This window comes from Podarcis muralis, chromosome 1, assembly GCF_964188315.1.
Source record: "Podarcis muralis chromosome 1, rPodMur119.hap1.1, whole genome shotgun sequence".
In the NCBI taxonomy this organism is placed as follows: domain Eukaryota; kingdom Metazoa; phylum Chordata; class Lepidosauria; order Squamata; family Lacertidae; genus Podarcis; species Podarcis muralis.
In genome coordinates this window covers 12,509,525-12,531,282 of record NC_135655.1, presented here as the reverse complement: position 1 = coordinate 12,531,282, position 21,758 = coordinate 12,509,525, and the positions used below count along the sequence as shown (strand labels likewise).

The following is a 21,758-nucleotide window of genomic DNA, read 5'->3' as shown; positions in this document are numbered from 1 at the left end:
TATTATTATTATTTTCATTTTTGTACCTCTGTCTTTTAAAGAAAAAACTCAAAGCGGTTTACAAGGCATTAAAAATGCAATCCAGAATTAAACAAATTCAAGCTTCACAGAAAATATTTCAGATCCTTCTCGAAGTGACATTCTACTTTCCCCCTATTTATTTACTCACTTAATGTATAGAGCTGCCCCATAGCAGAAGTGATCTAGGAAGCCAGTGTGGTGTAGTGGTTAGCGTGTCTGCCTGGGACCTGGGAGATCAGGGTTCAAATCCCCACTCAGTCATGAAACTCACTGGGGGACCTTGGGACAGTCGCAGCCCCTTAACCTACCGCACAGGGCCATTGTAGGGATTCACTGAGGAGGGAGATAAACCATGTACAGTGATACCTCAGGTTACAGACTCTTCGGGTTACAGATTCCACTAACCCAGAAATAGTACCTCAGATTAAGAACTTTACCTCAGGATGAGAACAGAAATCGTGCGACGGTGGTGCAGCAGCAGCGGGAGGCCCCATTAGCTAAAGTGGTACCTCAGGTTAAGAACAGTTTCAGGTTAAGAACGGACCTCCAGAATAGTACTCCTTGTACAGTCCTCCTTGAAGAAAAGGGTGAAATATAAATGCAATAAATAATCTCTAATGCTTACCTGCTTAAGAAGCAGGAGTGGCCAGCCAGATGGAGATGTTAGTCACCAACCTTGGCACCCAGAGATCTCCACGTGGTCGCCGTTGGACCCATGCCAGTCGCAAAACACACCTGGCTAATTTCTAACACTGTTCTTTTAACGCCAGGACTTGTGGATATCCAGCAACGCCTGGACGTTCAGAAGATAATAGAAAGCACTTCTTCACACAGTGCATGGTTAATTTGTGGAACTCACTTCCCCAGGAGGCAATGATGGCCACCGATTTAGATGGCTTTAAATGGGCAAATTCATGGAGGACAAAGCTTATCAACAGTTACTGGAACAGGACGGCCATGTTCAGCCTCCAGTGTCAGAGGCAGTACCAGTAAATGCCTCTGGATGCCAGGTGCTGGAAACCACAGGAGAAGAGAGTTTGCTTGTTCTTGGGTCCCACTTGTGATCTAGTTGGTCACTGTGAAAACAGGATGCTGGGCTAGTTATTCCTGCACTGCAGGGGGTTGGACTAGATGACCCGTGGGGTCCCTTCCAAGTCTACAATTCTGTATCTAGATGGCCCACTGGCCTGAGCCAGCAAGGCTCTTATGTCCTTTCTCCATGCGTGTTCCCCTTTCCTGTTTCCAGTGCGAAAGGGAACGGACTCTTGGGAAAAGGACGCTCTGTAAGAAGAGTCGCTCTACTTCCTTTACAAGTTGCTCTTCAGAAAGCACCTAAATATCTTCTTTCTCCCAAGGTGTTCCCTCTGAAAGGACCCACCTCGCCCAGAGTTGGCAAGAGAGGAATCGAAAAGGTTTTGGGTGTGGAAGTAAACTTTGGGGGACTTTCCAATGGCTCGGAAGAGTCCCTGGCAACTTAACTCCCGAGAAAGCAAAGTTGCTGTCACTTGGTTTCATCCATGTGTGAAGCGTTTGCCCATGGATGAATACATGGTTGCTGCTCATTTGTTCCTGTGCGGTTAGTGTCAGAAAATACGGAATGAGAGGCAAAATGATGGTTCAGCTGGCATTGCACGTGGATGATATATTTTGGCTGAAATATTTATTTATTTATTTATTTATTTATTTATTTATTTATTTATTTATTGCCTTAAGCAAAAATAACAACAGCTAATAATGGACATTCTGAAAGCATTCTAAAAATGACAACTGATCTCAGACTTTACTTCTTAAAAATGTCCTAAGTTTTATACTAGGAGTACAGAAAATGAACCCCAATTCCTGTCCTAGTAATTACTTTTTAATAAGTTAAATAAAGATAATGAATAATATATATATATGCATGCAAAGTTTGCTATTTTGTGTGTTTTCTTCATTCTGTTCCTAATATTTTGAATATTTGTAGAATTCTGGGGGGGGGTTTGTTTTGCTTTGCTTCTTCTTGGCTTCTTTGGTCTGGATCAGGCCAGGGGCCGTCTTAAGTCCACCATCCCATTCTCACAGCGGCCAATCAGATGCAACAATGGGAAACCTGCAAGCGGGACCTGAGCATCTGAGCCAGCCAGACCATGAGGCAGTCTGAGGCAGCTGCTTCAGGCGGCAGAACACCAAGAGGCAGCGTCCTGCCAGTGCCAGAGAAGCGGCAGCTTCTGTCAAGGTCTTGCAAGATCTCCTGTGCTCCACCATCAGATAATTTAAGGCAGGCATAGGCAAACTCAGCCCTCCAGATGTTTTGGGACTACAATTCCCATCACCCCTGACCACTGGTCCTGTTAGCTAGGGATGATGGGAGTTGTAGTCCCAAAACATCTGGAGGGCCGAGTTTGCCTATGCCTGATTTAAGGCAGCGTTTCTCAAACTTGGGTCCGTAGTTGTTGTTGGACTACAGTTCCCATCATCCCTGACCACTGGTCCTGCTAGCTAGGGATGATGGAAGTTGTAGTTCAGGCTTCCTCAAACTCGGCCCTCCAGATGTTTTGGCCTACAACTCCCATGATCCCTAGCTAGCAGGACCAGTGGTCAGGGATGATGGGAATTGTAGTCTCAAAAACATCTGGAGGGCCGATTTTGAGGAAGCCTGTTGTAGTCCAACCACAGCTGCAACCCAGGTTTGAGGAGCATTGCTTTACGGAGCAACAGTGATGCTCTGAAATGTGGCGGGGAGGAGGCAAACTGCACATTACATTAAGAAAAATCATAGTCACTATCTTCTTCAAGGAAAAAAAGTATAATCCAGACCTGGAGCCCGGTTCATGGGGAGAGTGGATTTACCTCTTTCTTCCCTTCAGCGGCTTCCTGCTCAACATCTGCTTCCTCAACTGTTCTTTCTGCTTCTGCTGTTTACAGTAAATAACACCTTTGGGGAGCACATAGCCAGGGGCTGATTCTGGGACGTGGAAGGACCTTCCTTCTACAAAAAGCAGTGCACTACCCTTATTAAAACCACGTTCTTTTAAAAAGGGTGCTTAGTATAGTGTGTTAGCCAGGCCCTGGAAGGTCAGGTTGGTGTGTTGTTTAAAGCCGACTGTTAGTTTGAGAAAACAGCAGGCCAATTAGTGAAATAAACCATTGTTTTAAAACACTTGCACTGCAAAATGTAAATGGGGAAAAAAAAAACCTCCACTTGTCACTATGAAAAATGACAATAGCAGAAAAATAATATGTAGGACATCTGCTGTGGTTTTTCCCCCCTTTTCTTTTTTCTTCTTCTGAAGGCAGGGTTTTAAAATGCACTCCAGGCAAATGATGGTAGAATTCGAAAGTTAAATTGCAAGCCGGTCAAGAAGAAAAACGGAGCTGTTTTAACATTTTTTTAAATGAGATCTTTTTTTGGTAGTTAGCACCATGTGTAAAAGGTCTAAAACCTTACTGATATATGGGAACAGTTTTTAAAAAAAGAATCTCTTGTTAGTTTCGATGGGAACATTCTGTGCAAAATTGCAGATTGCAAAAGCCAGGTATTTCTGGATTTTAGTTTGCTGCGTTCATACCAGGCGCCGCTTCGAGGGGAGTTTGCAGCTATTGTTATGGCCATATCTATTGTGCATAAGCCAGTTGCATACTTGCTCGAAGTCCTGGTCGCCTGTTGGCGAAGGTAGTAAGGGGGAGAAAATCCGTAGTTCCTCCTCCCACTTCCAAACCCAGTTCAGCACTATTGCTGTTATTGATTATCTGGTCAAGCACTAAGAGCCCCACTAGTTGGGTCAACCTAGAAAAGATATGTGCTGCATCACTTTGCATAAATAATTTTCTACCGGGTGAGGAATAGGTAAAGGTAAAGGGACCCCTGACCATTAGGTCCAGTCGTGACCGGCTCTGGGGTTGCGGCGCTTATCTCGCTTTAGTGGCCGAGGGAGCCGGCGTACAGCTTCCGGGTCATGTGGCCAGCATGACTAAGCCGCTTCTGGCGAACCAGAGCAGCGCACGGAAACGCCGTTTACCTTCCCGCCGGAGTGGTACCTATTTATCTACTTGCACTTTGACGTGCTTTTGAACTGCTAGGTTGGCAGGTGAGGAATACAGGCACGAAAAAGCTCTCCAGGTGCTGCTCACCTTCAGTTCAGAGATCATTGTTTTCATTCCTATATTCTTGTGGTTCAGGGTACACTAGTGGGACTTGCAACAAAAGGTTGGCAATGTGGAATGTTCGTTGTTCAGGATTCCAGCTAGCGAGCTCTGCCTTTTCCCAGGATACTCCGTTCCATTACCCCTTCTTCCCCAAACGTTTCATTTCCCCGAAACAGTCACTGAGCTTTCTGCAACCACTGAGCATGCTCAGTTCTCACTGAGCTGTTGTTGTTTTTTAATTAATCTTTATTGGTTTAAATCAACACTTACACACACAACAAAAGCTTGAGAAAAGAAAAATGAGACAAAAGCACAATACATCTCTTACAAACAAAAAAAAAATAGAACAATATGTCACAAATTCACAAAAATGTTCCATCAACTTCCAACTTCCTTGATATGAGTTCTTTGTTTTCTTAATTACTTGCCTCTATTTTTCAGTAAACTTTATCCTTATTAAATCTTATCTGACTTCATTATACCTTAATCAGTTCTGAGAGTTATTCAAAGCATTCTAAAGTTTTTATATTGTCTATAGATTTCCCATTCCCTTTTGAACTTTTGGGTTGAATAATCTCTGATCTTTTCCATCCTATATGCTAGTTCCAAGTATTCAAGCATTTTTACTTGCCATTCCTCTTTTTGATGGAGTTCTATCTCCTTTTCATCCCCTGGCAATCAGTATCCTTGCTGCCGTTGTTACATACAAAAACATCCTTCTTTTCTCCCTTGGGATGTCTGGTGCCATTATGCCTAATAGGAAGGCTTCAAGTTTTTTATTCAACGTCATTTTGAACAGTTTTTAAAAATTCAGTGTATATAAGTTCCCAAAGGCTCTTTATTTATTTTTTTGCAACCCCACCACATGTGGTCTTTTTAGACTCTCCACGCTATCAGTTTCTGCACTTTGAGGTTTTCCCCAGACCTGATACCACCCCCAGCCCCTTGTGTGAGGGTGGCCCCATTAGGGACATATACAGTGGTACCTTGCAAGACGAACGCCTCGCAAGACGGAAAACCCGCTAGACGAAAGGGTTTTCCGTTTTGGAGGCGCTTCGCAAGACGAATTTCCCTATGGGCTTGCTTCGCAAGACGACAGCCCATAGGGAAATATCAGGGACAGCGGGGAAGCGCAGCGCGTCTTCCCCACTGTCCTCGGACCTCCTCCGAAGCCTGGCGGCGGGGCGGGAACACCTCCCGCCGCCGCCGGGGAGGGAACACCTGCCCCCGCCGCCCGGCTTCGGGACGATGCTCCGAAGCTGGGCGGCGGGGCGGGAACTCCTGCCCCCCCCCCCGCCCGGCTTCGGGACGATGCTCCGAAGCCGGGCGGCGGGGCGGGAACTCCTGCCCCCCCGCCCGACTTCAGGACGATGCTCCAAAGCCGGGCGGCGGGGCGGGAACTCCTGCCCCCCCCCGCCCGGCTTCGGGACGATGCTCCGAAGCCGGGCGGCGGGGCGGGAACTCCTGCCCCCCCGCCCGACTTCAGGACGATGCTCCGAAGCCGGGCGGCGGGGCGGGAACTCCTGCCCCCCCCCCCCGCCCGGCTTCGGGACGATGCTCCGAAGCCGGGCGGCGGGGCGGGAACACCTGCCCCCCCCCCGCCCGGCTTCGGGACGATGCTCCGAAGCCGGGCGGCGGGGCGGGAACTCCTGCCCCCCCCGCCCGGCTTCGGGACGATGCTCCGAAGCCGGGCGACGGGGCGGGAACACCTGCCCCCCCCCGCCCGGCTTTGGGACGATGCTCCGAAGCCGGGCGGCGGGGCGGGAACTCCTGCCCCCCCCGCCCGGCTTCGGGACGATGCTCCGAAGCCGGGCGGCGGGGAGGGAACACCTTCTGAAGGCGGGCGGGGGGCGAAAGTCTTTGCTCCCCCCTGCCTGCCTGTCCCAGAGGGCTTTCGAAGGCAGGCGGGGGGGAGCAAAGACTTTCGCCCCCCGCCCGCCTTCAGAAGAGGTCCAGGACCTCCTCTGAAGGCTGGCGGGGGGCAAAAGTCTTTGTCCCCCCTGCCTGCCTTCCCAGGGGCTTTTAAATCGCCCCGGACAGCGGAGAAGTCCTCCGCTGTCCCGGGGTTTTTTAAAATGCTGGGGGTGGGAAGAAAAGCCCTTGTCCCCCCCCCCCAGCCTTCAGAAGAGGTCCGGGGACAGATTGTCCCCGGACCTGGTCTGAAGGCGGTTTCCCTAGGAACGCATTAATTGATTTTCAATGCATTCCTATGGGAAACCGTGCATTGCAAGACGAAAAACTCGCAAGACGAAGAGACTTGCGGAACGAATTAATTTCGTCTTGCGAGGCACCACTGTACTTGGAATGTGAGTTCACTATTGGTATAGGGCAGGGATGTCCAACAGGTCGATCGTGCGCTCCTTTTCCTTTGCTTTTGCCTAAGAGTGCCCGGTCCAGGCCCATCGCCCCTCCCTGCCGTTTTCTCCTGATCTCTGGAACAGAATACGGGAGTTTCTGCTGTGAGGCAGATCCCAATAAAATTGAGCACTGCCCCTCTCTCAAAAAGAAGCTCAACAACTTTGACCTGAACCCCAATAAAAGGGGGGTAGATCACTTCCAGTTTTTAACTCTGTGAGTAGATCGCAGTCTCCTGGAAGTTGGCCACCCCTGGTTTGGGGATTATATGGGGTGTTATGGGAGGGGTAGTACCTCTGGTGGGGGGCACATCATGCTCCTTTTGGAGTACAGTCATAGTAAAGGTAAAGGGACCCCTGACCATTAGGTCCAGTCGTGGCTGACTCTGGGCTTGCGGCGCTCATCTCGCTTTATTGGCTGAGGGAGCCGGTGTACAGCTTCCGGGTCATGTGGCCAGCATGACTAAGCCGATTCTGGCGAACCAGAGCAGCGCACAAAAACGCCGTTTACCTTCCCGCCAGAGCGGTACCTATCTATCTACTTGCACTTTGATGTGCTTTCGAACTGCTAGGTTGGCAGGAGCATGGACCGAGCAACGGGAACTCACCCCGTCGCGGGGATTCGAACCACCAACCTTCTGATTGGCAAGTCCTAGGCTCTGTGGTTTAACCCACAGCGCCACCATTGTTGTTGTTTAGTCGTTTAGTCGTGTCCGACTCTTCGTGACCCCATGGACCAGAGCACGCCAGGCACTCCTGTCTTCCACCGCCTCCCGCAGTTTGGTCAGGCTCATGTTTGTAGCTTCGAGAACACTATCCAACCATCTCATCCTCTGTCGTCCCCTTCTCCTTGTGCCCTCCATCTTTCCCAACATCAGGGTCTTTTCTAGGGAGTCTTCTCTTCTCATGAGGTGGCCAAAGTATTGGAGCCTCAACTTCACGATCTGTCCTTCTAGTGAGCACTCAGGTCTGATTTCCTTAAGAATGGATGCGTTTGATCTTCTTGCAGTCCATGGGACTCTCAAGAGTCTCCTCCAGCACCATAATTCAAAAGCATCAATTCTTCGGCGATCAGCCTTCTTTATGGTCCAGCTCTCACTTCCATACATCACTACTGGGAAAACCATGGCTTTAACTATACGGACCTTTGTTGGTAAGGTGATGTCTCTACTTTTTAAGATGTTGTCTAGATTTGCCATCGCCTTTCTCCCAAGGAGCAGGCGTCTTTTAATTTCGTGACTGCTGTCACCATCTGCAGTGATCATGGAGCCCAAGAAAATAAAATCTCTCACTGCCTCCATTTCTTCCCCTTCTATTTGCCAGGAGGTGATGGGACCAGTGGCCATGATCTTCGTTTTTTTGATGTTGAGCTTCAGACCATATTTTGCGCTCACCTCTTTTACCCTCATTAAAAGGCGCCACCATACCTCGGGTTAAATATGCTTCAGGTTGAGCGTTTTCAGGTTACGCTGCGCAGCGACCCATAAGTAACGGAACAAGTTACTTTTGGGTTTCGCCACTCGCGCATGCGCAGATGCTCAAGATGATGTCACGCGCATGCACAGAAACGGCGAAGTGCGACCCACGCACATGCAGATGCGCCGTCGCAGGTTTCATTCTACTCAAGATGTGAACAGGGCTCTGGAACGGATCCTGTTCGCATCCAGAAGTACAACTGTAGTTTGTCCACCTTTGGTCCCCACCCAGGGGCGTCTTACCCATAGAGGCTAGTGGCACGGGGTGCCGGGGTGCCAAGTTATGGAGGGCGCCAGGGAAGAGGCAGAGACTGGATGCGGCACCTTCCGGCATCAGCTCGCTGCCCTCACCCGCCTCCACCATGCTGTGCCGAAGCAACGCCGCACCCAGAGCCTCTGTCTGACATGGCCACTGCGGCACGAGGCGGCCACCTGAGCCGGGAGGCGCCACGTCCAGCTTCCGCCTCTTCCCCGCCAGAGGAGCTGCCCTCCAGCCGCTGCCCGCCTCCTCCAGCCCCACCGGCAGTGCCGTGCTCCCTAAAAAATTATGGGAAAGGGGTGGGGGTGCCGGAGGGAGCTTTGCACCATGGCGCCAGATATTCTTAAGATGGCCCTGTCCCCACTCTGCACTCAGCTCTCACTTGTGGCTCCTAGAAGTTATCGGTGTGTGACAGAGGCCACACCCTGGGGTCGTCTTCAACTGACCAACTAAGCCAAGTGAGGGTGGCTAATGTGACTCAAACTCTTGGTGAGTTAGGGACTTCCTCTGTGTGCAAAGACAGGCTCCAGGGGATTGAACGGACGAGACCAATAGTGGGTCCAACGGTCAAGAAGGCGGTTTCTGCACATGCTGTAGAGGGAAGTGAGGGGCAGATTGGGCTCATCAACCTGGGAAGGTTGCCCGCCTAGGAGAAGGAAAACCCTGGTCCTAAAACTCTGCTGCCTGGCAGGATATATTTGGGAGAAGAAAAGGCTAAAACCTACACAAATCCAGAGTGAAGTTCCTAAGACGGTTGGATGGTGTCTTGTACGTCTCCTTCCGGCAGCTCCTGCAGCCAAGCTGGCGCCAAACGTATTGCCCTGCTTTCCTTTGGACCACATCAGCGAGGTCGAGAGGGGGGTCTTGTTGGCTGGGCAGCCCAGGACCCTCCATACACACATACTGCCTGGGCTTGCACCAGTTTGACTTTATGCAGCAGTTTGACTTTAGGGAAGCTTTTAATGTTTAATAGGTTATTGTGGTTTAGTGTTTTGTTGGAAGCCGCCCAGAGTGGCTGGGGAAACCCAGCCAGATGGGCGGGGTATAAATAATAAATTATTATTATTATTATTATTATTAAACCGCCCCGCCCCCAAGAGGCGCGCTCCATTGTCTCTCGAGACAGACAGATTCCAGCAACAATTGGTGTATGGTTAGAATTTCTCGTGGAATCTAGTTTCTAGTCCAGTTGTCTGGACTCCAAGGTGGTTAAATACTTTCATTTTTAAATGCACAAAGTAAACATCGTTTCTTTCTATTTTTGTTGAAATTGCATTAAAAAAACACCTTTAAACATAGCAGCTGTTTTATTTCTTTTCTCTTTGTCCGGCGCCTCACTGCTTACAGGTGGTTTTTTTTTGCAATAACTCACGGTAGTTGTAGCAGTAGTACTTTTTTAAAAAATAAGCCGCTTTAAATAGAGATCTGAGTTTTGGGAAATAAACATGGCCTGTGATCAAGAACACTGAGAGTAAAGATTACTTTTCGGTGTTATGAGAGGACCGTGGGGAGAACGCCATCTCTTTCAAGTCAGGCGTCGCAATTAGGGGATCAAATAGGTGACTTACTGCATTTATTATTATGGGCTGTGATGCTGAGTGGGGGGAAATGCGCACAAAGCTTTCCTCTCTGCTTGGAAAGTGAATCTCTAGAAGCTCTGAACAGTTTTAGGACAAGTTGTGATTGCTGTGATTTGTGATTCCCAAAGTCATTTTTATTCTTATTTATTTATTACTCTGAAGTAGTTAAAAATATATATATTAAGGGGAGGGGGATGTTGAAACGGGTCTGCATTCCGAAAACTTGGGGAGTTGTCAACAAATCTTTGGTTTTTCTCGCTGCTTTACAAGTCCTCCATCTCCCCAATCCCATAATTGTTAATATAAGAAACGAAACAGGCATCAAGTTATGCAGCTGCAGAAGAAAAGCTAACTGCAGGTGCATTTGCAACTTGCAGAAGAAGTTAATGAAAGCTTATCCCATTATAAAAATGGGTTGGCCTTTTAATGTGCCGCAGGATTCTTCCTTGTTCTGTACCTGCCTTAATAATAATAATAATAATAATAATAATAATAATAATAATAATAATAATTTATTTATACCCCTCCCATCTGGCTGGGCTTCCCCAGCCACTCTGGGCGGCTTCCAACAAAATATTAAAATACAGTAATGCATCAAAAATGCTTTCTAGCAAAACGCTCTGTGACTGTGTGGAGGGAGGCCCCCTATGGGTCACACTGTGTCATTGCACACAACTGCAGGTTTCCTGTTGGCATGAGCAGTCACTCAGTGTGCTAGGTAAGCTTGGGGGACATGTTTCACCTTCGCTGCAATTCCCTGCTGCATTTGGGAATATAGCATATGGTTACCAGATGTCCCCATTTCCCAGGGACAGTCCCTGGATTTACAAATCGGTCCCCATACAAAATTCTATCATTCCTACTGAAGTTGAAAAGTGTCCCTGGATTCATTGGAAAAAATCTGGTAACCTTAATATAGCACTTGCTCCAAAACAACAGGATAAGTGAACTAAAGGATAATTTAACTATTAAGTTACGTGGCGTAGTCTGGGTTCACCGTCGAGTTGGTGGTGCTGGTTTTCCTTTCTTAGTAGATTTGTATTCTGCTTTTCAACACAGGGCAGCTGGTTTGCATCCACTGTTAGTCCCTGTGTAGGGTGGACTATTTGAAATTTCTGCTTGTGGCTAACTTGGTTTCATTTCACAGGTCTACTCAGAATTGAACTTTGGTAGGTGCAGACCACGCTGTTCACCTGCAGCAAGCCTTTTGGTTTCTGCGCAGTATTGATTTATTTCATTGGGCATTTTAAATTAGATTATCTGATTTCCACTGTTCATTTTAGCCAGTTTTATCTTATAAGTCTCCATTGCAACCTCATCCTTATGCACTGCTTAAAAACTGTGGTGCCAAGTGGCATAGAAAAGGTTGGAACGAATACAATTATCCACATTTACCAGGCACTGTTTTGTTTTTCTTCACATCAACCTTTGCAGGGGAGTACATTAAAACATGGAGGCCAAGGTATTTCCTGTTGAAAAATGATGGAACGTTCATCGGCTACAAGGAGCGGCCGCAAGATGTGGACCAGAGAGAATCCCCCTTAAATAACTTTTCTGTGGCTCGTGAGTATTTTCTCAACAACCATCCTTTTACTGTTTCTTGCTTGCTTACTAAAACTTATTTGAAGCGTAATTTATCTGATTCGATGGTCTGTGGGGTTTGTAGCAGACTTGGTACCATGGGCATATTTATTTTATTTAGTTATACAGTCGTACCTTGGATCCCGAATGCCTTGTGAGTCGGAACGTCTTGGCTCCCAAACGCCGCAAACTCGGAAGTGAGTGTTCCAGTTTGCAAATGTTCTTTGGAACGTCTGACACAGCTTCCGATTGGCTGCAGGAGCTTGCTGCAGCCAATCAGAAGCTGTGCTGGTTTCCGAACTTTTTGGAAGTCAAATGGACTTCCGGAATGGATTCTGTTTGACTTCCAAGGTACCACTGTATTTGTCACCCCACAAAATGGGACTGTGTCATCTCTCCGTTGCTGCTTTGAGGATTGTTGTTGTTTCACAATCAAGTGGTGTATAAATTTTATGAATTATTATTTTTAATTTCTTTTTTTAAAAAAAAAACAACAACATGTACACCAGTGAGCAAGGGCTTCTTTCCAGCTGACAAACCAAAAAGTCAAGAGAGACATAACAAAAACTCCTTCCAGACGACCTGTTGAAAAATAAAATCTGATTAAAAAATCCACAAGGCCACTCATTGATCGTAGGACCAGGAATCATATGACTATCAATCTCTTTGTTTCGCTGCAACAAAACTTGCCTTTTATTTCAGCCTCCTACATGGAATTCCTGGTCGCCTATAGGGCTTTTCTGGTAGCTATAGGTGACCAGGTATTTCATGCATGTGTATGAACTGGCCGGTGGTGGAGAAATGGACCGCTGTGTGCTCAGCATAGAAACCAAACAGACTACTAGAAAAGGGTGCCATCTTGTCCCCAGTGCTGTTTAAGATCCATATGAAGTCACTGTCCTGCTCTTGATACAGGCCATCCATCAGGGCAACCCAAACTGCACCTGAACCCATAGAATCATAGAGTTGGAATAGACCACAAGGGCCATCGAGTCCAACCCCCTGCCAAGCAGGAAACACCATCAGAGCACTCCTGACATATGGTTGTCAAGCCTCTGCTTAAAGACCTCCAAAGAAGGAGACTCCACCACACTCCTTGGCAGCAAATTCCACTGTCGAACAGCTCTTACTGTCAGGAAGTTCTTCCTAATGTTTAGGTGGAATCTTCTTTCTTGTAGTTTGGATCCATTGCTCCGTGACCGCTTCTCTGGAGCACCCAGAAGGAAATGTAATTAATAAAGCAGCGTGGCTGGTAGTCCTGGGATTTTGCCCATTATTTTGTGCTTCTGAAAGCAGCCTGGTATCCCAACTGCCTTCTCTGCATCACTCTTGCATCTCCTCCAGTTGCCTTAGAAAACCCTCTAGTGACAAATCGGAGATTGAAGGATCCTTTCTCGCTGATCTCAGTGTCATCAAAGGGGGAGCCAGTTTGACACCTCCACTGCATGAAAAGTTTCTCTCTCTCTCCCTCTCCCTCTCCCTTTCATTTTAAGTGTTTGGAGGCAGAGTAAATATTTTGACATTCTAGGAAGTCGCTTGTATAATGCCTGGTGCCTGTTACCTTCACAACAACAATTTGCATATGAATGCCCAGTTGTCTGTTCACATCAGCAACACTTTGCACCGTCCAACCTACCCTTCAGAGATCCAACCAACACAAACAAGTCATGGTTTTAACATTTAACTCTTTTCCATGGGGAAATGGCAGGTAGCAATAGGGGTGGGGTTGGGGTTGGGTTGGGGGTTTTTTGTTTTTGGTTTCTAGGGTTGTTTTTTCAGAATAGGCAATTAGGGACCAAACTGGTCCCTTAAGAAAAGTGGCGTAAGTGTGTACTAAATGTACTGAAAAAACATCACCGTCATCATAATTAATTATGTATATGCTGCCCTTATGACTGGGGTGCCTCAGCCACTCTGTGCGGATTCCAGCAAATAGGAAAAACATAATAAAACACCAAGCTTTAAAAACTATCCTATACAGGGCTGTTTTCAAATGTCTTCTAAAAGGCAGATAGTTGTTTATTTCCTTGACATCTGATGGGAGAGCATTCCACAGGGCGGGTGCCACTACCAAGAAGGCCCTCTGCCTGGCTCCCTGCAACCTCACTTCTCGCAGGGAGGGAACCGCCAGAAGGCCCTCAACACTGGACCTCAGTGTCCGGGCTGAACGATGGGGGTGGAGATGCTCTTTCAGGTATACAGGGCCGAGGCTGTTTGGGGCTTTAAAGGTCAGCACCAACACTTTGAATTGCGCTTGGAAACATAACACAACTGCATTGCAAAGAGCTTGTTGGGAACATCCTGGTATCAGTATACGCCATCCTTAGCGGCTGTTGGGGTTCAGGTAGTTGGTGCATTGAAACCTTCCCCTTCTTGTCCTGGTGTGCCAAGCTGTAGGCTTACCTGGAAACTGCAGCTGGAAAGCTGCTAGCTATTTAAAAATAAAATCACACCATGTCTCAGAATGCCCGATGTAGCATCGTCCCAGGAACATTGGAAAGAGCCCTGCTGGATCAGGCCAAGGGCCCATCTAATCCAGCAGCCTGTTCTCACTGTGGCCAACTGGATGTGTAGCCCAGGAGAAGGTTCATTTGGTGTCTTAACGCAGGCCTTAATTCACACTTCCAGAAACAACACAGCCATCCTTCGGAATCCCCAATGCATTGCAAGTTTCCTTACTGCCATTGCTGTTTAATTGGGTGGGGTGAGGCTGTAGTTCAGGAAGCACAACGAAGTGGCATAATTCCCCCCCCCCCTTTTTTTTTTTCTTTTAAAGTACCGTGCAAGTTTTCAAACGAAGCTTTCTCCCCTTCTTGATGCGTTCTGTAATGATTGAGCAGGGTAATTAGACAGCATATTGTTCACTAAACAAAACATTTCTGCGTGACATACTTGAATTATAGTGGTTATTAACTGACAAATCTCTATTATTCATCTTGCTGTGTGCTTTTAAGGACTGCTGGATCAGCAAGCTTAGCAAATATCAACGGGGCAGCGCTGATTTAGAGGAAACGTGTCGATTCTAAATGGCCTCATTCCTTTCCTTGTATCGAAAAGCAATAATAGGGTGTCATACTTGAGGTCAGAATAATTTCGACTGCTGCCGCATTTTCCTCCTCCTGTCTTGCTCTCCACACTTTTGCCAAGGCATGTTTTAGTCCAAGCTGGGATCGGCAGTGGCTGATTAATCTTGGCTTTTGTGTCTTCACCCCCCCCCAAATGCCAAATAGCAGGGGGTGGGAGTGCCTAGTGTCTTGTCTCCACAGTTGCCTTTGCTAGCTCTGGTGCTCTTCGGATATTTTGGACTATAGCTGTTCTGCCTGTGGCTGATGGGAGTTGTAGTCCAAACCAGAGTTGCCGAACGCTGCCCTAGCAGGTGCCATCTGTCTTTGCACCTGGGAAAATGGCCGCCTTGTTTCTCCATCAAGCCAAGGAAGAAAACAAACGCAAGGGATGCCCAGTTATGCCACCCCTTGCCTGCAGAGCAGGCAACCTCTCACCCCTTTTCAAACACACCCTTGTGGCGTGTTCCCTTAGCCTCCCCTCCTTTCCCCTCTCCTTGAGAGTCCTCCGGGCAGCTGCTGCTGCCACCCCTGGTCTCTGAGCTGCCCCCGCCCCAAAGAGAGCTGCCTCCCAGAGGCACCATTCGCCTGCAGAGCTTGTAGCCAGGGCTGCTGCAACAAACAGCTGTGCAAGCCTTTGGGAGGCAGAGACGTGAGAGGACATCAGAGGAGGGAGGGAAGGAAAGAGGGACAAAGGCCAGTGTTGCCCGTGGCACCCCTGACCATCATTCAAGGCACCCCAGGGTGGCACGGCACTCTGGTTGAAAACCACTGGCCCAGAGTCAAGAAAACCCTGGAAGGAGATTTGTATGCGCCCCTGTTGAGTGGGTGAGGTGACACCCACGACTGCAGACTTGTGATGACCAGTGCTTTTCCCCAAGAAAAACACCGTATTTTTTGCTCTATAAGACGCACCAGACCATAAGACGCACCTAGTTTTTGGAGGAGGAAAACAAGAAAAAAAAAATTATGAATCCCAGAAGCCAGAACATCAAGAGGGATCGCTGCGCAGCGAAAGCAGCGATCCCTCTTGCTGTTCTGGCTTCTGGGATAGCTGCGCAGCCTGCATTTGCTCCATAAGATGCACACACATTTCCCCTTACTTTTTAGGAGGGAAAAAGTGAGTCTTATAGAGCAAAAAATACGGTAAGTGCCGGAACTCACCACAAGGTTACAGTAAGTCGCTGGACAACTCAGGGCAGCCCTGAAGAGATGCTGGTGCCCCTGGTTCTGGTGCAGTTCAGTTAAATGCAATGCTATTTTTCTAGGAAAAGAGGTGCCAGAACTCACTAGGAACACCTCCCTTATTCTCTTATAATGGCGCCCACCTAAGAGGTGCTGGTTCTGACACACTGGAAAAAAGCACAGGTGATGACAGCGCCTCTGGCTCTTCCTGCATTTCCAGTTTTTAACACTCCCAGATTTAGCAGAATTAGGGCATTTGTGTGCTGATCTCACTAAAGCGCGCCTTTCATTCTTCATTACTCATTTAATGCACTTTTAAAACCTAATTGCACTCCCTTTAGTAGGACGCCGTGTAACCTTGGTGTGCCGTGAATGAAAAACTAGATGATCTTGCCATTAAAAAAAAGTACTCGTTGAGAAGCTTCACAATTTCAGCAGCAAATGAGGCATAAACTATACGGTCCAAAATGCAGCATTTAAAGGAGGATGAAAGGGTGGGGTGGGTTGTGGAGAAAACTCAGCCAATGGCAATAAATATTTAATCTAGCTGTAAGTGTGCAAATTAAAAGCTTTTAGTTTTAAAAGCAGGCGTGCTCTTTAAGTTGCCGCACTAATAGAACCACCCTTGGCCAGCATGTGCGCTGCATGGCACATATCCTAGTGGTTTGCAAGTTGAGTGAGTTATATTCTCTTGATAGCGGATTTGTGTTCATATCTTCATGAGTACTCTGAGGTTTCAAGCAATACTGTGTAAGCAAGAGTGCTTTGCTGGAGCAAAAGTCAATTCAGCGTGTGGTATTAAAATGAAAGGGGTGGGGGAATTGTTTAGTTTTTTTAAAACAACAACAAATCTCTTGTTGGCTGCCAGTGACATAGGCACAATGCACAACTTGGAGATCTCACACTTTAAAAAAAAAATCACTGCACACTACAAGAGAGAGGGTAGGGAACTTCAGAAATGTTTTAAAACCTGCTTTTGGGGGCCGCTCTCTCACAAAGCGGGGTGCAAGAAAAAGGAATGGCACAAAAGACAGTATAGATCAATGGGGGGGGTCAACTCAAGGGCCACATTCTCGGCTGGGCAGCCTTCCAAAGGCCACATGCCAAGGGTATGTTAGAAAGTGCCTGGGCAGTGCCTGGCCGAAACGTCAGACGCCGGATGGGTGGCTTTGAAAAAAGTGTCCATTGGAGGTAGACATTTTTAAGGGTCGATGTTTTATTATGTTTTTATATGTGCTGGAAGCCTCCCAGAGGGGCTGGGGAAACCCAGCCAGATGTGCAGGGTATAAATAATAAAATTATTGTTATTTAGTGAATAACGGTAACTTTTTGTATCCCTGCCTCCTGGTGGGTGGACCCAGGATAAATTGTGCCAGCTCATTTTATACAAGTCGCAGAATCCAGTTTTTCTTGGTGCAGAATTTCAGTTTTGTGAGCACAGAATTCTTTTTTTTGTGGTGGCGGGGTGTGTGTTTGTGTGTGTTGAGGTTAAAGCATGTCACGCGTACAGGCGCCAAATCTTCGCAGAAATCTGGGGCACTTCCTCCGCGCCGTGCTAAACTTCTGTCCTGCGGATTGCGGAAAACGCACGACGCCGGCCGACCTTAATCTTTGTCCGGGCAGAATTTCCAGCGGCCGTATTCTGCACTGTTAAAAGTGCAGCATCTTGAAGGCATCCCATCCACCCGCCTGTTCTGTTTGCTCTTCTCAGCCGGCGGCTGCCCCTCTCCCGAAGAGCTACTTGCAGAGATTTCCACGCCTGATTAATCGCAACAGTTTGTTAGATAAGAATAAAGACAAATGATTATTTAAACCTGCTTACGTACCATGACTTCCCTCCCTCGATCTGTGCTAGAGTGCCAGTTGATGAAGACAGAGAGACCCAAACCAAACACATTCATCATCCGGTGCCTGCAGTGGACTACAGTAATTGAAAGAACGTTTCATGTGGAGACTCCGGAGGAGCGGTATGTCTCGTTCAGACTTAAATACAAAGGCAACTTGCAAAAAAGCAGATGTAAACGTTCAGCGTTATTAAGAGCGCGCCTTCTTCTCCGGAGCTTTGCTTTGTTTATGACGAGCTCTGGTGCTGTGGGTTTTAAGAGTCTCATTTCCCACTTGGGTGGGGGCGGATTAGAGGTTCTTGCAGAAGGGACTGATTGGGGGGTGGGTGGGTGTGTACACACATGCACACAAACTTGGAGATGAACTGGGGAGGGAGTCCAGAAATGCTCTCCCCTCCAGGCCCATCTGTTTGGCTCCCTCAGAAGGTGGTGGACTCTCCTTCCTTGTAGGTTTTTAAACAGAGGTTGGGTGGCCACCTGTTGTGGGCACTTGAGTTATTTATTATTATTACTATATCCAGTGGTACCTCGGGTTAAGAACTTAATTCGTTCTGGAGGTCCATTCTTAACCTGAAACTGTTCTTAAAATGAGGTACCACTTTAGCTAATGGGGCCTCCCGCTTCCGCCGCACTGCTGGCGTGCGATTTCTGTTCACATCCTGAAGTAAAGTTCTTAACCTGAGGTAATATTTCGGGGTTAGCAGAGTCTGTAACCTGAAACGTCTGAACCCGAGGTACCACTGTATTAAATTTTTATACCGCCCTATACTCGTAGATATCAGAGCGGTTCACAACGTTAACACCTCAATATAAAAAGCACAGGATCCATGCTAAAATTAAGAACAGAAGCAAACCAATAACCCCCTCTTCCACAACACATTTAAAAGGGCATCAGACGTTCACGAGCCAAAGGCCTGGCTAAAGAGGAACATTTCACCTGGCACCTAAAGGTATAGAATGGAGGCACCAGCTGAGCCTTCCTGGAGAGAGCATGCCACAAACAGGGAGCCATAGGTGATATTCCCTGCATTGGTGGGAGGGGGGTTAGACTAGATCAGTGTTCCCCAACCTTGGGCCTCCAGCTGTTTTTGGACTACAATTCCCATCATCCTTGACCACTGGTCTTGCTAGCGAGGGATGATGGGAGTTGTAGTCCAAAAACAGCTGGAGGCCCAAGGTTGGGGAACACTGGACTAGATAACCCACAGGGGCCCCTTCTAATTCTGCAGTTCTCTGATTCTATCAGGTAATGGGCAGGTGGGAGCACTTCTTCAAATTCTTCCCATCTGTACCTCTGCAGAGGTTGGAAGGAGAAATGCAGAGAGGAGAGCGATATGCCTTTCATTTCATTTCATTTCTAGTTTATTTTACAACACATACACGCTTCTCAAACTAAACAAAAAAATAATAATGTCCCATCAAAAAAACACAAACGAACAAAAAAACAAAAAGATACAAATAAAACATAACAACGTACGGAAACTTATACAAAACAACTTGACCACGAAATATATATACACACCATATTTCAACTCTTCTTTTCTTCCAATTGACTTCCTTCATCCTCAACACGGTTCTCTTTTCAATTTTTGGTAAACTGTCTCCTTTTTAGTTTTTTATTATCCCTTATACTTTCTGTTTTTAACTTAAGCACCATAAGTTATTTCAAAGCCTTGAGTGAGGGGTGCTTCACCACCCATTGTCTGACAGGTGGGTGGGAGAGCCTGCGTGGCATAATGACTTGGGAGAGCAGGGTTCAAATCCCCACTCAGCTGCGAAACTCAGTGGGTGACCCTGGGCCAGTCACCATCTCTTCACCTAACCTCTGTTGCGATGCGTCCAAGGGAACGGCGGCAATTGGCAGACCCCCAGCTGGCTCCAGCCCACCGGCTGGCAGCCAGTCGAACTCCAGTCCTCGGTTCTGCATCAAAAGTGCGACTCAGAGATTCAGAAGCCTTTCAGAAGCTGAGCACGCAAGCCAGCAGAGATAACAAACTCTTCGCGACGGAAGGCCGGACAGAGGCATATGTAAAGCATATTTACAAGCAGTTTATTCGGCATAGATCAGGACAAAGAAAACATGTCTGCTCTCTTTCATGTCCAAGAGAAGAAGCATAAGCAAAAGCTATACACAAACGGAAGTTCCCAGCAAGCTGTGCTGGAATGTAAACAGACATGTGACATGCAACAGCTGCACACATCTGTTTAGGTGAAACCGAACATCAATAGCCTAACAACCTCTACCTCACAGGGTTCTTGTGAGGATGAAATTGGAATTGGGAGAACCATGTATACCACTTTGAGATCCTTGGAAGAAAAAAGATGCTATATAAATGTAAAAAATAAAGGAATAGCCAGGAGCTTTAAGTTCCATCCTTACCTGCCTCATTCCTGACATCATGTCAGGAATGGGGCATGAAAACTGCCCCACAAGCCAACTAGGGAGAACTGGGTTGCCCCAGTGTAGATCTAAGCCAGGTGTGGGAACCTTTGGCCCCCCAGATGTTGCCGAACTGCGGCTTCATGAGTTTGTGTTTATGCCAGCATTCTTTTCCAAAATACCTGGAGCCCACCTGTGTTTTAGCAGCTTTTTAAGCAGTGATGGGATATGCTTGTGGTGGGCGGGAATCTGAATTGTGACGGCTTGTTTGTTTAGGGATGAATGGACAAAAGCCATCCAAACCGTAGCAGACAGCCTTAAGAAACAAGAGGAGGAAATAATGGATTTTCGATCCGGTTCGCCCAGCGATAATTCAGGCGCCGAAGAAATGGAAATTTCTATGACAAAGCCAAAACACAAAGTAGTAAGTATTGGGGTTGAGGTGGGTTTTCTCGCCCAAGCATCCCTATGGCCTGTGTTGCTACAGAGCCAGAGGTAGCCAAATGTTGCTGGACTCCCAGCTCTCATCATCCCTGGCTAGCATGGCCTAGTGGTCAGGGAACAACTGAAGAAAAGGCCCGTTCTCTTGTGGAGGGGGCGCAGATCAGTTCATATGGGAACGTAGTCCTTGAGGTATTGCAGTCCTGAGCTGTTTAGGGATTTTTATAGGTCAAAACCAGCACTTTGAATTGGGCCTGGAATACGTGTGTGTGTGTGTGTGTGTGTGTGTGTGTGAACAATCTTCAGAGACAGCGCCACACACAGCTTTCAACGGGGCAGCGCTGAATTGAGTTCTTTCTCAAGCTGATCCCACTGTTTCGTGAGAGGGCCATTCTTTATCTGTGTCTTCTCGATGGTGGTTGGCAAAGACTCTCCTTTAAGTCTCCACACAAACATACAGGCAACTCCCCATTTAAATGAGGGTTATATTGGGAGCACTATTGGGAAAACCTGCAAGCACCTTCTAAACCTCTGGGAAACCCTTGATAAACCCTTTAAAAAACCTTCAGCTCTCCTGGGATTGCACTAGCAAAGGCACATGGGATTGTCAGACGCTTTTTTCATGCCATTTTTGTCATTCTCACACTCTTGGGGGCCGTTTTTGCCCCTTCAAGTGCCACATCTAGGTTTGCGGCAGTGCGCACATGCCTGGTTGCGAGCGGCTCAAATGAGCGTAAACGGGGAGTTGCCTGTATACACACATATACATATATAAATAAAGGATTCCTCAATGTTGTCATTCATTTTGCTTTGTTCAACTATTTCGGGACGTTGGCCTGTAAGCCTCTTAACCACCTTTGAAACGTGTCTTCAACAGACTATGACTGAATTTGAGTATCTTAAGCTTCTGGGTAAAGGTACCTTTGGAAAGGTGATCCTGGTAAAAGAAAAAGCAACTGGACGATATTACGCCATGAAAATTCTGAAGAAGGAAGTCATTGTCGCAAAGGTAAGCGCTTTGTTTTTAAAAATGTTTAATTTTGTAGGATTTGGGGGGAGTGCTAACAGTAACAGGTTTCATCTATATATTCATCAAAGTAATATCAGTCCAATAGCTGTTGTTCACTCACGACGTACTGGGTTCTTCTTCAGGATGAAGTGGCTCATACGCTGACAGAAAACCGTGTTTTGCAGAACTCTAGACATCCTTTCTTAACGGTATGTGTTCTCTCTTAGGGGCAGCCCATAATCTGTGAGATGGGTGTGCGTGCGTGCCTTGGTCGTTTTAATTAATAGGAACCTTGGAGCCATATGTTTTTCCAAATCAGAGAATGGTAGATTTAAGTACTTGATGGCATGCCAGCCATTTCCCCATTGATTGTAATGGGATTCAGAGCTGCTTTGCGCATAGCACAGCTGCATGGATATTTCCCTCTACTAAACGCCCAAAT

The 21,758-nt window shown here is 47.2% G+C and overlaps 1 protein-coding gene across 2 annotated transcripts in view; it reads left to right on the top strand.

The window, feature by feature from the left end:
- Positions 1–21,758, top strand: part of AKT1 (AKT serine/threonine kinase 1) — a 123,890-nt gene that overhangs the window by 74,855 nt on the left and 27,277 nt on the right. For both annotated transcript variants that reach the window (XM_077923461.1, XM_028747722.2), the window contains exons 3-7: positions 11,249–11,377; positions 17,498–17,609; positions 20,143–20,290; positions 21,185–21,316; positions 21,460–21,525. In XM_077923461.1, the coding sequence (XP_077779587.1) occupies positions 11,249–11,377; positions 17,498–17,609; positions 20,143–20,290; positions 21,185–21,316; positions 21,460–21,525 (587 nt within the window). The remainder of the gene's footprint in view (positions 1–11,248; positions 11,378–17,497; positions 17,610–20,142; positions 20,291–21,184; positions 21,317–21,459; positions 21,526–21,758) is intronic.